This window comes from Mustela nigripes, chromosome 9, assembly GCF_022355385.1.
Source record: "Mustela nigripes isolate SB6536 chromosome 9, MUSNIG.SB6536, whole genome shotgun sequence".
NCBI classification, from domain to species: Eukaryota; Metazoa; Chordata; class Mammalia; order Carnivora; family Mustelidae; genus Mustela; species Mustela nigripes.
The window spans coordinates 11,739,339-11,755,471 of record NC_081565.1 but is presented as its reverse complement, the minus strand read 5'-3'; the positions used below and the strand labels follow the sequence as shown (position 1 = coordinate 11,755,471).

The following is a 16,133-nucleotide window of genomic DNA, read 5'->3' as shown; positions in this document are numbered from 1 at the left end:
AGCTGTTTGTGACTCTCTATCTCCCTCTCCTTCTGACCCTCCCACATGCCCCCTCTCTCTAAAATAAATAAATAAATCTTTAGAAAATGACATAAAGATGTCCACTCTTGCCACTTCTACTCAACATTATACCATAGTTTCCAGCCAGAGCAATTATGTAAGAAAGGGCAATATAAGGCATCCAGATTATAAAGAAGTAAAACTACGTCTTTTTACAGATGACAACCATCATATATTTAAAGATTCCTAAGGAATCCATCAAAAAACCTACTAGAACTAATAATGTGGATTCATGCAATCCTTACAAAAATCTCAGCTATCTTTTTTTGCAGAAAATGTCAAGTTGACCCTAAATTTTAAATAGAAATGCAAGGGACACAGAACAGGTAATATATCCTTGAAAAAGAAGAGCACATTTGGAAAGACTCACATCTTCTGATTTCAAACCTTACTACAAAACTGTAGTAATTAGGCAGTATGTACTGGCACAAGCCAACATCAAAGGGAGAGATTTGAGAGCCCCCAGATAAACCTTCGTGTTTATGGTCAGTTATTTTCAGCAAGGCTGCCAGGCCAATTCAACAGGTAAAGAAGAGTACTTACAACAAATGGTGCTGGGAAAACTGAATATCCAAATGCAAAAGAATGAAGCTGGACCTTTAACTCAAACCACAGATAAAAATTAATCAACATGCAATCCAATTGCATGGAGCACTGGGTGTGGTGAAAAAATAATGATACTGTTATGCTGAAAATAAATAAATTTTTTAAAAATTTAAAAATATATAAATAAAATAAAACTAATAGACACCAAAAAAAAATTAATCAACATGGATCTTTGACTTCAGTGTAAGAGCCTACAAAACCCTTAGAAGCAAACATGGGGATAAATCTTTCTGACCTTGGATTAAGAGATGGGTTTCTTCAATATGACACCAGAAGCACAAGCAGTAATAGAAAAAAATGGGCAAATGGGATTCATCAAAATCAAGAAGAAAAGCATGAAGAAAATGAGGAGAACATAGGCAGTAATCTCTTCGATATCAGCCACAGCAACTTCTTTCAAGATATGTCTCCAAAGGCAAAGGAAACAAAAGCGAAAATAAACTTTTGGGACTTCATCAAAATCAAAAGCTTCTGCACAGCAAAGGAAACAGTCAAGAAAACAAAGAGGCAACCCACGGAATGGGAGAAGATATTTGAAAAAGACAGTACAGACAAAAGGTTGATATCCAGGATCTATAATGAACTCCTCAAACTCAACACAAATGAAACAGTCAATCATATCAAAAAATGGGCAGAAAATACGAAGAGACACTTCTCCAGTGAAGACATACAAATGGCTATCAGACACATGAACAAATGTTCATCATCACTAGCCATCAGGGAGATTCAAATTAAAACCACATTGAGATATCAACTTACACCAGTTAGAATGGCCAAAATTAGCAAGACAGGAAACAACATGTGTTGGAGGGGATGTGGAGAAAGGGGAACCCTCTTCCACTGTTGGTGGGAATGCAAGTTGGTGCAGCCTCTTTGGAGAACGGTGTGGAGATTCCTCAAGAAATTAAAAATAGAGCTTCCCTATGACCCTGCAATTGCACTACTGGGTACTTACCCCAAAGATACAGATGTAGTGAAAAGAAAGGCCATCTGTACCCCAATGTTTATAGCAGCAATGGCCATGGTCGCCAAACTGTGGAAAGAACCAAGATGCCCTTCAAGGGATGATTGGATAAGGAAGATGTGGTCCATATACACTATGGAGTATTATGCCTCCATCAGAAAGGACGAATACCCAACTTTTGTAGCAACATGGACAGGACTCGAAGAGATTATGCTGAGTGAAATAAGTCAAGCAGAGAGAGTCAATTATCATATGGTTTCACTTATTTGTGGAGCATAACAAATAGCATGGAGGACATGGGGAGTTAGAGAGGAGAAGGGAGTTGGGGGAAATTGGAAGGGGAGGTGAACCATGAGAGACTATGGACTCTGAAAAACAATCTGAGGGGTTTGAAGTGGTGGGGGGGTGGGAGGCTGGGGGAACCAGGTGGTGGGTATTATAGAGGGCACGGATTGCATAGAGCACTGGGTGTGGTGCAAAAACAATGAATACTGTTATGCTGAAAATAAATAAAAAATAAATTTAAAAAAAGAAGAAGATACACACATGGTCAACAGACACATGAAAAGATGCTCAACATCACTATTATCAGAGAAATGTAAATTGAAATCACAATGAGATTATCACTCCACATCTGTAGGAACAGCTAGCATAAAAAAGACAAGAAATAACAAGTGCTGGCAAGGATATGGAAAAAAAGGAACCTTCGTACACTATTGGTCGAAATGTAAATTTGTGCAGCAACAGTGGGAAACAGTATGGAGCTTCCTCAAAAAATTAAAAATGGAAATCCATATGATCCACTAATTCTACAAATGGTTATTTACCCAAAGAAAACAAAAATGCTAATCTGAAAAGGATATCTGGACCCTTGTGTTTATTGCAGCATTATTCATGGTAGCCAAGCTATGGAAGCAAACTAAGTGTCCGCCAACAGATGAATGGAGATAGATAGATAGATATCATCAACTTTTTGATAAAAAAAAAAATATATATATAATGGAATATTACTAGGCCATAAAAAAGAAGGGAATCTTGCCTCCTGTGACAACATGGATGGATCTAGAGGGTATTATGCGAAGTGAAATAAGTAGGACAGAAAGAGATAAATGCCTTATCATTTTACTTATATATGCATATATGTTATATACATTATATATAAGTAATATATATATAAATATATATGCTTATATACGGAATCTAAAAAACAAAACAAATGAACAAACAAAACAAGACAGACACAGACTCATAAATACAGAGGACAATCTGGTGGTTCCAGAGGGGAGGGTGTGGAGGATGGGCAAAATAGGAGAAAGGGAGTGGGAGATATGGGTTTCCATTTATGGAAGGAATAAATCACAGGGATAAACGGCACAGCATAAGGAATATAGTCAATGGTGCTGTAACAGTGTTGTATGGTGACAGACCGTAGCTATATTTGTGGTGAGCTCAGTATGACTATACACAGAGTTGTCGAATCACTATGTTGCATACCTGGAACTATGCAATATTGTGTATCAACTATACCTCCATTAAAAAAATGTACACAAGCCACCAAAAGGGAGAAAATAAATGCAAATCATATATTTTCATTGAATATAAAGAACTCGGACAATTCAACAATAAAAAGATAAATAACCCAATTTTAAAATGGCCACAAGATTTGAATAGACATCTCTCCGTATAAAATACACAAAGGGTCCATTAGTACATGAACAATGTTCAACACAGTGAAACATTAGGAAAGCGCCAAGTCAAAACAACCAGATACCACTTCACTTCCACTAGGATGGCCACAATCCAAAAGGTGGGCAATATCACACTGAAAAAGTTAAAAAAAAAAAATTTTTTTTGAAATGGACAATATCAAAATCTTGGCAAGGAATGAGAGCAAGGTGAACCGTCCTATACTGGTAGCCAAACTAAAATACTGGGGCTGCTTTGGAAAACAGCTGGGCAGCTTCTCAAAATACTGAACACCGAGTCACCGTGTGATGGGGTGATTCCATGCCCAGGTGCCTAACGAAGAAAACACGTCCACGCCAAAGCGTCTACGCGGATGTTCACAGCAGCATCACTGACAACCAAAGAAAAGCAACCTGAAAAGCACACCACTGTGGCAATACTCTGCGAACTCCAGAATCAGCTCAGGTCTATGAGAAACAAAGGAAGAGCGTAATCAGAGGAGGAAAAAAATATGTTAGAAAGAAGTCGTGGGCGCCTGGGTGGCTCAGCAGGTTAAGCGCCTGCCTTGACTCAGGTCATGATCCGGGGGTGCTGGTCTCGAACCCCATATCGGGATCCTGCTTCTCCCTCTCCTGCTAGCCACCCTGCTTGTGCTCTCTCTCCCTGTCAAATCAATAAAATCTTAAAAAAAAAAAAAAAAAAAAAAGTCTTGTGCGAGATCAAGGGGAACAGCATCATCACCCCCACGCAGACCCTCCACTCACTGGGAGCGCGGTGCAGGGCGCGGAGGAGAGGGGCAGGAGCCCCACGCGCGGGCACTCGGGCTGGCAGGCGGCAGCGTCTCCGGCGCCACAGGCAGATATCCGCACCCGGTGGCCGCAATCGTAGAAGTTTGTAGAGAGAGATGTCTCACAGGGGCTCAGTCGCTTGACGGTGCAGAGGGTCTCAACAGCGCCCGGCTCGCTCAAGTCCACGGCCTCGAAAATGGCTCCCACTGTAGGAAGAGTGGGCGGAGCTACCTGCGGAGGATAGGGTCAACCGGAGGTCACGAACTCTCCGTGACCTCCTCCACCACTCCACCCCTGGGACCAGGTCTTACGGTCCCACAGGTCCTCCACTCCCGCAGTGTGCCCCGAGCGGTCTGCAAGCGGCTCCGCTGGCCTGGAAGTGGCTCCTTCGCTGCATCGGAAGCAGACACTGTAGCAACAGTATAGGTACATACAAAAGAAAACACAGATTACGGTAAAGATTCCCTAAATAAGTCATGTGTTTTTCCACAGAGAACCCTATGAGCCGAACCACTGATTTATTAAGTCCGCTAGGCTTGGGGGGGGGGGGGAGTCAGTTCGCTCAGGGCGTTCCCTTGTGTCCTCCTGTGATTTAATAAAGCTGATACAGATATTGTAACAGTGTTGTATGGTGACAGGGGGTTGCGTAACATACAGAGACATCGTATCACTCTGATGTGCTCCTGAAACTAATAGAACATTGTGTGTCAACTGTACCCAAATTTAAAAAAAAAAAAGAGGGGGCATAGGAAGAGAAGAAAAGATACATTAGCAGACCCATCAGGTATGAACACAAAACAGGTTTCTGTAATAGCCCAGGGGCCTCCTTGCAAGGCAGTAGTAACATCAAAGTCCATGCTGTTTTGGAGAACAGCTTTTCTCCTTAGAGACATTTCAGAGTTAGGCTTCCATCTCGTGACTGGACACCACAGAAGCAGCAGACATCTGAAGCCAAAAAGACAGATCTGTTGTAGGAACATGAATGAGGTTTTCCCCTTGTATAAGGATTGCACCCATATGATCTGACCTGCCCCTTAGATGTCAATGTGGCTGCAGCTTTAGGAATCTGGCCTGGTTGTGGCGACCACACAGTTGCTTAGGCAAGATAGCCCTGCCCTAAGGATGGCAGCCTGGCTTCCCCAGTGACAGGGGTTAGACCAGACAGTGTCCACACAAACCAAGGCGTATTGAAAACAGTCACTTGAATGAAGGGGCCAATGTATCTATTCACCAATCCTCACCACTTGGAAACTTTGGCAGATGGCTCCAGATTCAGGGTCCTGGGATAGAGCACCACAACAGGGAGCCTGCTTTTCCCTCTCCCACTCCCCCTGCTTGTGCACTCTCGCTCTCTCTCTCTCTCTCTCTCTCTGTGTCAAATAAATAAAAAAAATCTTATAAAAAAAAAAAAAAAAAAAAAAAGCACACGTGCCTGGGTCCGGTGTAAGAACATGCATCTCATTTCCCAAGTGCTGACTCCATGACTGGCGCTGGCCTCCGGTTGCTTCCAGTCTGCTGCTGCGTCACACATGATCCCATTTTCTCATCATCTCAGAATCCTGCTCTCATACGTGCCGCTCAAAGACACGCAGAGGGCAACAGTGTCTCTGCGGTGGAGGCAGGAAGCCTTCCTGCAGAAGGTGATATTGAGCTCATTTTGCAACAAAAAGAGCTTTTCGGGTAGACAAGGAAGAGGCTGGACATTTCAGGCAAGAGGAACAAGGTGGAGTGTTAGGGGAAACATAAGAAGAATTTTGTGTTGGTCGAGATCACAAAGCGAAATAAAAAAAAAAAATATTGAGCCCAAAGAACGGATGGGGGAAACGAGCCATGCTGCTCCCCAAACAGCATGATTGTCTGTCCCACACAGAACCTGGGGACCCACTTAATCAAACTTTCCCATTCTCCCCAGACACCAAAAAGTGAGTCATCCCTGGCATTCCCCTGCCACCGGCTTTCATGGAGTCCCCAAAGGATGTGGAAAGGGAGTCTCCATGGAGTCTAGGACAGCAGAGAGAGAAGGAGTCAGGATGAAAACAGAAAGACACCATTCCCCCCAGACCCAAGAAGTATATAAGTCCCCCCATTCCTATGTTAGGGTGGGGACACCCCTGCTACCTGTCTCTGCTGTTGTCACCCCATAAGCTGGATTGAAGCTGTTCCACCAGAAGATCTCCCACCGTCCTCCATCTCCTAGGTATGTCCTAACAACCCAGTAACCACACACCATCACGGGGCAAGCGGCTGGTATCTGGACGGAGACGTATCAAATGCCTGTGTCCTGAGGAGGAATGGGCTAAGGGAACGGGCTTGCTGGGAAATGGCCAAGCCACATGTAGAGAAATGCCAGGAGGCCATCCTCACCAAACTTAAATGTGTTCATGAGTATAGTGAGGCCTGGAGAGACCTCTCAAAACAGAGTTCAGTAGAGAGAAAGGAGCTAGCAGGAAAAAGAAGTATCCAGAAAGCTACAATCTTCAGACATCAGAGCTGAAAATGCTAACCAATATGAGCTAGGGTCTTACTAGTTAAAGATTTGGTGCCCAAATTAGCAGCATCAGTAACATCTGGAAGTTGGTTAGAAATGCAGCATCTCAGCCCCCTCCCAATTCTGGGGCAGAATTCGGATTTCACAAGATCCCCAGGTGATTCCTATGCATACTCAAGATTAAGACGCTCTTATCTGCTCAGGAATCCCAAATCATGCAACACACCTGGAACATTTTTTTTCAAGTACAGATTTCTGAGGCCTGCTCTAGATCAACTGAATCAGAATCTCTGGACACTGTGCACAGCCATATATTTTTACCCAAAGCTTCACCAGTACTTCTAATGACAGTAGTCCGTAGACTGGAAACCACTGATCTGGCCCAATCTGCTCAATCTAACGATGAGAAGACAGAGACGGAGACAGTGGAAACCGCAGACTGGGGTGATCTATTATGCAGTCTAGTTAGAGTCTCTGCCTGGAGACAAAGAAGTCGTATTTGGAGTCTGATGTGAGTTTAAGCCCCATCTTTATCCCTCATGGCTGTGCATTTTGGGACGAGTCCCCATTCTTTGGAACTCAGTTTTCTTGCCTTCAAGAAAAGATACCCTAGAATGTTCTCATGGACAGTAAGGGAACAGAGAGAAACTAGTAGAGAATTAACTCTGTGTTTTATGCATGTGCGTGTGCGTGCGCACACACACACTCTACTACACAACTGAAGTCTGGGGATCCTTGTACTCAAAAATTTCAAAGCAACCTAAAATCTCTCAAGCTTCATTGTCCCCATTTTACAGATGGAGAAATGGAGGGACACTTGAAGCTGCTCTGCTCCTCACATTATAAAGGTGAGTAGTGTTTGTTTTCCAGACAGAACACAGAAACACACAAATAGTTGACTACCAGCTGGATTGTGAATGCAGAGTGTCAGTCATCCAGCTGACCTGTTCATGGAGAACCTGTAGTTTCTCTACCCCTCGAGGCTTTCTCACCTACACCAGGGACGCCACTGAGGAGGAGAGGGTCCCTAAAATTCTGTATCCCTAAGGCTAGAGGGAAGAAGGAGGCATAGTCGCAAATGCTTGATTGGGTGAGACAGACAAACGTTTAGGTAATTGGGTTATAATACGCAGTCTAGTGACTGGGGTTCCAACACAAGAGGTTGGTCAGTTGGGTGTTGAGATAAAGCTTCCTGGCAAAAAATGACCCTGAATCATAAAAGATAAGAAGGGTTAGTTTTAGTTCTGGGTGTGTGGATAGGGCAAAAGTGATGCAACATTCTGAAATGTCCTGAGGTTCTTTAGCCAGGATCCCATCTTTGGTTGGAGCCCAGCAGTAATGGTTCATATACATGGACATAAAAATGTGCATAAATATACAAAAAATGATTTTGTGCCTTTTTGTGAGTTTGTATATTTTTCCGAAAATCATGTTTTCATATCAATGTGGTTTTTTTTTCAAGTATGTCAAAGAAGAATTTATTGTAATTTCACTTTCTTGGCTTTAAAAAAGACTAATTATCTGTATTTAAAATATACTTCTTAGCTTGCCTTCAAAAGAGAATATTTGGTATGTTTGACATTTTATCATAGTATAGTGACAACCTTAAATATTTTTCAATATTAGCTCATCAAATACCTTTGCAGGACTCCCAAGTGACTAATATGGTAAAAAGGTAATTATAAATCCAGGCCGTGAGCAAATTTTTGTAAGAATGTAGAAAGAAAATATCATAAACCAGTTTTAGAAGATCAAAACACAACGGTGATTTTAAATATACTAACAGCTGCCTTCCCTTTCATACCATTTAAGATGAAATATATAAAAACTAGGAGCTTCTGAATATTAAAGAGCTAAGACAGTGACAGTTTTTTGTTAATGATATACAATAATTCATTGCAAATCAAATTTTCTCCCATTAAAATTTCAAAATCTGAAGTCATTTAGTTTAATTTTGTGGCTCTCCATCCAAAGGTGGAACTACATACTCTAATTTTTTAATAAGCTCTTACCCATAAAAACTAACATTTTTATCATAGGTTCTCTGTTGTCTATGTCATTATGTCTTTTTATTTTCTCAGTCGGAAAGTCAGTTCCTACGTGCTGTTAGAAGCTTCACATTCCCTTAGGTAAATACCTCCTGGTGCAACTGCTGGGTAGTTCCAATTTTAACTTCTTGAGGGGTCTCCATACTGTTTTCCAGAGAGGCTGCACCAGTTTGTGTCCCCATCAACAGCATAAAAGGGTTCCCCGTTTCTCCGCATACTCCCCAACAACGGCTGTTTCTTGTGTTGTTCTTTTTAGCCATTCTGACAGGTGGGAGGTGATATCTCATTGTGGTTTTGATTTGCATTTCCCTGATGCTGAGTGATGTTGAGTCTCTTTTCTCATGAGGTCTCCTTTGGAAAAGTGACTATTCATGTCTTCTGCCCATTTCTTAACTGGATTATTTGTGTTTGGGTGTCGAGTTGGTCATTTCCTTATACCTACCCTTTATATCTGACTTTATCAGATATGTCATTGGCCAATATCTTCTCCCATTCCATAGGTTGTCTCTTCGTTTTATTGATTGTTTCCTTCACCATGCAGAAAAGTCCCAATAGTTCCTTTTTGCTTTTGTTTCCTTTGCCTTTGAAGATGTGTCTAGCAAGAAGTTGCTGCTTCTGAGGTCAAAGATGTGTTCTTCTCTAGGATCTTGATGGTTTCCTATATCCCATGTAGGTCTTGTAGCCATTTGGAATTTATTTTTGTGGGATGCCTGGTGTGTGTTTTTTTTGAGATTTCTCCACATTGATACATACAAATTGAATCCATTCCTGTCTAACTCCCATGAGCCTACTGACAAAAATTTAGGCTTGGATAATGCTTGGCCATTACCAACAGTCCCGCAGGGTGTGCACCCTTGTGCATATCACCTTGTATATGTGTGTGAGAGTTTTCAAAGTTAAACACCAAGAAGTAGAATTACTAGCCGTTATGGACTGATTGTGTCCTCCCCAGTTCATATGTTGAAGTCCTACCCTCAGTGTGATGGTATTTGGAAGTGGAACATTTTGGAAGGTAATCAGGTCTAGATGAGGTCATGAGGGTGGGGTCCTCACAATGGCATGGTGCCCTAATAAGATCGGACAGCTTGCTCTCTAGCTCTATCTGCCATTTGAGGATACAGCAAGAAAGCAACGATCAGCAAGTCAAAAAGGTAGCCTTCACCAGAAGCCCACCATGCCAGCACCCCATCCCAGACTTCCCAGCCTCCAGAACTATGAGACATAAATGTCCACTGTTTCGGCCATCCAGTCTATGGTACCTTTGTTATGGCAGCGCCAGCAGACTAAGATAGTAGGGTATGCACAGTGGGGGTCTTTAACTGCCAGAGTCTCTTTCAAATGTCCCAGCTTACATTTCCACCAGCACAACCTCATCAACATGTGACATCTTGAAATTTTTCCAGCCAAGCTTTCCTTTGTAGGAAAATCTTTGTCATCCTCACCAGGCACACGTAGGTGCCGAATATCTTAACTTCTCTCAAAGGAAGCGGAAAGAGCAATTACTCAGCTCCGGGCTGTATGATGCACACCTAACACCTCTTAGAAACCCCCAACGGAAGTGGTCTAGTTCCTAATATACAATAGTGAAGTAGCTTGCCCAAATTTACACACCAGAAAGCAGTGGAACCTGGACTCAAAACCAAGTCTGCTCGCGGCTTGTGATCATACGCTTCACTCTTCCACATGAAACTAACACTTACTGAGAACAGATCATACACCAGGCCCTGGAGATACACAAATGAATTGCAGGGCCATTCTTAGTGTGAAGTGGTATTCAATAAATGTTGCTTGAATGAATTTTGGATCAAGGACCTCCTATCCCACAGGAGAGGCAGACACAAATATGGGACTAGAAGGCTGACGGGCCACAACAGATGGAAGCTTCAGCACAGCAGGGTCAAACAAGGGAGTGGTTTTGTTTCCTTCGAGTGCATTAGGTAAGCCTTTACATCGAAGATCGGTTTTGCCAAACACAAAAAGAGGAAACGGATTCTAGGCAGAGGGAGCAAGTGCAAAAGCACAATAGTGTGAAGTGATGTTACACTTTCTAGAAAATACACTATTTTAATTGCCTGAAAGTTGCTTCCTTCCGGTAATGAGGCAAGGCACGAGCTCAATTCAGTTCATTGATTCTTCCTGAAAATCCCTGTTGTGTACCGGGCCCTGTGTGAGAGAGATATTTACATATATTATCTCACTTAATCCTTGCACCTTGTCTCTCATTACACAGATGAGAAAATTTGGGCTCAGAGAGGTGGAGAGTCTGGCCCTGGAATACATTCAAACTTCTGTCCACTTCCTGTTGCCTCCCCAAGATACTAGACCACGTCTGAACTCTCTCCACTCAGGTCGTACTCCAGTGGGAATACGTCCTCCCAGAACCTCAAGATCCATCGCTCGTTACTCTTTGAGATTTTTCTGTTCATTTCATTGTCTCTTTTCCTCCTTGGGAAACTGGAGAGCACAATGCATCTAGAGTCATGGAGTGTTCCAACCTTGGCCAGATGTTAACTATTGCCCCATCCATCATTCATTCATTTCACAAAAATTTGTTGAGCACCTACTATGTGCCAGGCAATGTTCTCAGTACTGTGGATACAAAATTGAGTAAGACAGACAAGAATTCTGCCCTCAGGAAGGTTAAGTTGCAGTGACTCATCAGAATTAGAAAGGAAGGTATGGAGAGGTTATGTGGCCTGTCCAAGGACACATAGCAATGTTGTTACACAGGTAAAATGGAAGTCCAAGTCTGCCTTCCTCCCAGTGCTCTCTCCTCCATCTCCATGGTGGGCATAACCTATGTCTTATATCCCTCTTGCTTTGCCTCTCATTAGTCTCTGTTCATCAGGATGACTACAGAGAACCTCACCTGGACCAGGGTTACCCCTGCTGAATTCATCCTCCTGGGCATCACAGATCACTGGGACCTACGCATGACCCTGTTCCTGATTTTCCTACCAGTCTACCTAGTGAGCCTGTTGGGAAATATGGGCATGGTGCTGCTGATCCGCCTAGATGCCCGACTTCAAACGCCTATGTACTTCTTCCTGGCCAACCTCTCCCTGCTGGACGCCTGTTATTCCTCAGCCATCGGCCCCAAGATGCTAGTGGACTTGCTGCTGCCCCATGCCACCATTCCTTACATGGCCTGTGCCCTCCAGATGTTTGTGTTTGCAGGACTGGCTGACGCTGAGTGTTGCCTATTGGCAGCCATGGCCTATGACCGCTACGTGGCCATCGGAAACCCTCTTCTCTACACAACAACCATGTCGCCGCGTGTATGCCTGGCCTTGCTGGGAGCATCAGCACTGGGTGGAGCAGTCAGTGCCTTTGTCCACACAACCTTCACCTTCCGCCTGGATTTCTGCCACTCCCGGGAGGTCAACAGCTTCTTCTGTGACATCCCTCCACTACTGGCCATCTCCTGCAATGACACCAGTCTCAATGAGCTCCTCCTCTTTGCTGTCTGTGGTTTCATCCAGACAGCCACTGTGTCGGTCATTGTCGTGTCATATGGCTTCATTGTTGGGGCTGTGATTCGCATGCGCTCGGCGGAGGGTCGCCGCAGAGCAGCCTCTACCTGTGGCTCTCACCTCACGGCTGTAGCCATGCTGTACGGGACACTCATTTTCATGTACTTGCGTCCCAGCTCCAGCTATGCCCTGGACACTGACAAGATGGCATCTGTGTTCTACACTCTTGTCATCCCAGCTCTCAACCCACTCATCTACAGCCTCCGTAACAAGGAGGTCAAGGAGGCAGTCAGAAGGACTTGGAGCCGATTCTGCTGTCCTGGTCCAGAGCACTAATAAGAGGTCCAATGAGCCTGATTAGAACTATGACAAGATAAGAGCTCCCTTTCTGACCCCTATCCCTGTGGGTAAAGATAGATGAGCCTCTGGCTTGGCTGACTCTTGCAATTGTTGAAGGGACTAGAAAGGGGGAGAAGCAATAGAAGGGAGGCAAGAATCTCCCAAGGAGGTTAATCTAGGACCAACATCTAGAGCCAGAACCAAGGTCAGGCTAATGTGGCTGTTGAGTTGCCTTAGGTTCCTCAGTGTTCAAAACTTGAGTCCCTAGATATTACCAGATGAACTTAATGGATGTTTTTGCCACTTGAACTTCTAGAAGTCTGTTTCCCAGAAACACTGGGTAAAAACTGTGTTGGCCCTAAGTGTTCCTAGATTCTTGCCCTTTTAAGGTTCTTCATGACCAGTAAGGCTGCTCCTGCTCTCTTTGACCCCCAGAGAGCATCTTCAGAACCCGCTCACACCAAAGAATGGGATTGAATCTGATAAAACAAATACCCCTCCCTATTAGCCTATATATTCCATCTCTCCAAGAAATGGCTGAACAGCACAGGAACATACACAGGCTCATTCCAAAAATTCCAGTAGTTAGGTTAAAATCTGGCCCCTGCTACATTAAGTCAGGTATATGATGAGGTTAGGAAAGGGTCAGAATTATGGATGTGGTTAGGATAGGGTTAGGATTAGGATTCTGGTTATGCCTAAAACAACGGTTAGGGTAAGGATAGAGCCAGGGCTGGGTTTGGAATTTTAAAGCAATCAGATAAGTTTAGGATTGAATTGAAATTACAGATATTATAGGATTTGGGTTGATTTTAATTAGTAGTAGGTTTGGGATAAATTTAGCAGTCAGAGTTTGGATAAACTTGAGCTCTTATTACAAATAATTGAGGGTTAGTTTTAGAGTACAGGGCTAATTAAGGCTGGCATTGAGGTTTCAGTTTTATTGCTAGAGTACATTTGGGTTAGAGTGTAGTCCATATCAGAGATCTGTTAGGTAAGTTAAATTTATGTGTGGATAAAATTTGTGATAAGTTTAAGTCACGGTCTAAAGTTATTATAGCAGTTAATCTGATAAGATAAGGGTTAAACATAAGAAGAGTATTTTAAGTATTTAATTGACATGTCTTGGGTCTTAATTTAAGATTTATTTGGGGTTATAGATAATGATTCACATGTCCTAAAGCTTAGGGGTACAAGATGTTTATTGGCGCATTTACATTTCATTCAGAATTATGAACATACTCAGATTAGCACATGGCCCAGTACAATAGACAGCTTTGTGTTTAGATTACAACATCCAGAGGCAGAATTAGTTTTAGGAGAAGGAATGCCATAGCCCAGACCTCTTGGCTAACCACAGTGCTCTCAGCCTGGGGTCACTCTGCACCCTTCTGACCCAATGCTCTGGGGATTTTCATCTACCCAGAGTTCACAATGTTGACAGATTTTCTTTGCCTCCCTGATTCAGTTCCACATGAGCAAGGCCAAGGCATGGCATTCTGTCTGGAAAGCCCCTTCATGCAGAGGAGCAGGACAGGAATGGGCCCTGAGAGTTAGAGCAGGAGCTGAGGAGAGATGGAGCATGGCCAGAGCCAATGTCGGCTCCCACCTGATCCCCCTCTGGTTCTCCTGATTTGGCTGTGATGAGGCCAGAGATGGAGAGGTATGGCGTTCAAACTCCAATAAAGTTCCCCACAGAGTCTCTTCTTTCCTCTTCACCTCACCAGTCCAACCTCCCTTCAAGAGAAATCAGCCACCAGGCACGAAATTGCAAGAAGACTGAAGTTTCGGCCTGGCTCCCTGGGAAGGTGACGTTCCTTGTCACCAGGACCAGGACCCTCCCTCTCAGTAACCATGGTCTTCTGGAGTGTCCCAGTGTCATGGAGAGAGGGATATGCACAAAAGTGTCTTCTTTATCTTAGAAGATTTTATAGGTCTCCTGAAAGGGTCACCAACTTGTCCTGATTTGCCCAAAGCTGACCTAGTTTTAAAACACCAAGTCCCATGTGAGCTCTTATTAGAACCTAAGAACCTGTGTGGAACTCAGAAAACCAGAATGGTTGGTCACCCTGTTTCCTGATGAGCCCACATCTCAACAGCAGAGGGTACAATATCCTAGGTCAACACATTACGACAAAAGTTTGCCTAAATTAAAACCCCTTCTCCCATCACAGACTTTTGTAAGCCTTTCCCAGTCCTCGCCTCCTTATCCCTGTAACAACTCACAAGCTATGACAAGGGCTAGAGGCATTATCAGAAAATCTGGCAGCCTCCAGACTGAGAATGTGAAGTTTGCCCCCCAGCTCAGTAATTTATACTTAAAGACCTCCTCTCTGATCTTTTCTTCCTTGTGCATGTTCTTGGGCTCTCATGACATGTACAGGCCCCACCATGATCAGGGAAGTTTCTAGAGGCATCTGGCCCCTTCCACTGTCTTGACACTACAGGATGTCCACAGGTCCTCCCACATGGATAGCATCAGTGGAGCAGCAATAATTACAATATTAATTACATAAATAATAAAAATAATAATGCAATAATTGCAGAAATCCTACACATTAACGTGAAGTTGCAGGCTACTATGCTGGGCCTATATGATAGACGGAACAAGCAAAAGAGAAGGGGAAGGACTGGGAGGCAGTAACAGCCTAATCCGGAGGATGAGGGAAGAGAAACAGATCCTTGACCCCAAAGTGAAATGTCCAGGAAATTTCCCCAATTCTGGTCAAATATTTCCCTTTTAAACCTCCTTCAACACCATTTCCCAAGATAAGCGGTCAGGACAAGAGCAGGCTTGAGGTGGGGGGAGCTGGGGGTCTGATTCAGGTCACTTACTGCACAAGGTGTTGTGGGCCTTACAGCGTGGGTGGGAATTGGGAAAGGAACATTCCATAGGGGAAGGACAAACAGGTATAAAGACATGGCCATGAAATGAGCCCAGACCATGCAGGAGATTTTAAGGACACCAATTTAACTGGCTTGAGAGGGGCATACTAGAAAAGAAGTAGAGGGAAGTCTGAAGACTGAGGGACTGATAAGCGAGGTCATGGGTGGGGTCTTAGGTAGGGGAATGCGGAGTCTATCCGGTAGGCAATAGGGAATCACTGAAAGTTCTTATGTTCCAACCCCCCCTTTATGGCTGTTCTGACACGGAGTCATACAAAGCCATTCCCGCCTGGAATGCTGTGTGTGGCACCATTCCCTTGTGTCACAGTACACACCCAGCAATGCAGACCCCTCCCCAACACAGAGACATCTATGCACAAAGAAACACTCTCATAGACACAGCCACCCACACAGAAACAGATGCAGCAGCACACTCATACACGTGCTCCAGCCAGTTGCATGGAGACACAACCACTCTCTCCACACCCAAGCATATAATCCTGCACACTCACACTTGCAGTCACACAACCACACACGCTGCTGGTCACCAGAGACACGGTCCCTCCCACACTCCTCCACTTCCTGCAAGAAGCCACCAGCAGCGTGTTTATCAACACTTACTATGTTGAATCACCTACCAAAAAAAAAAAAAAAGAAGAAGAAGAAGAAGAAGAAAAGAAAGAAAGGAAAAAAAAAAAAAGAAGAAGAAGCCACCAGCAACAGCAGAGGGGGACAGGAGGGTTGGCCACCCAGGAAGCTACGGCTGTAAACCCTGGGCTCCCCTGCCCCCGACCC

At 43.9% G+C, this 16,133-nt stretch overlaps 1 protein-coding gene across 1 annotated transcript; it reads left to right on the top strand.

Annotated features, from left to right (window-relative positions):
• Positions 1-11,489: 11,489 nt before the first annotated feature.
• Positions 11,490-12,449, top strand: LOC132024952 (olfactory receptor 5C1). Its single transcript, XM_059412142.1, has one exon. It carries the CDS (start codon positions 11,490-11,492, stop codon positions 12,447-12,449), a length of 960 nt encoding a protein of 319 aa, XP_059268125.1.
• The last annotated feature ends 3,684 nt before the right edge of the window (positions 12,450-16,133 follow it).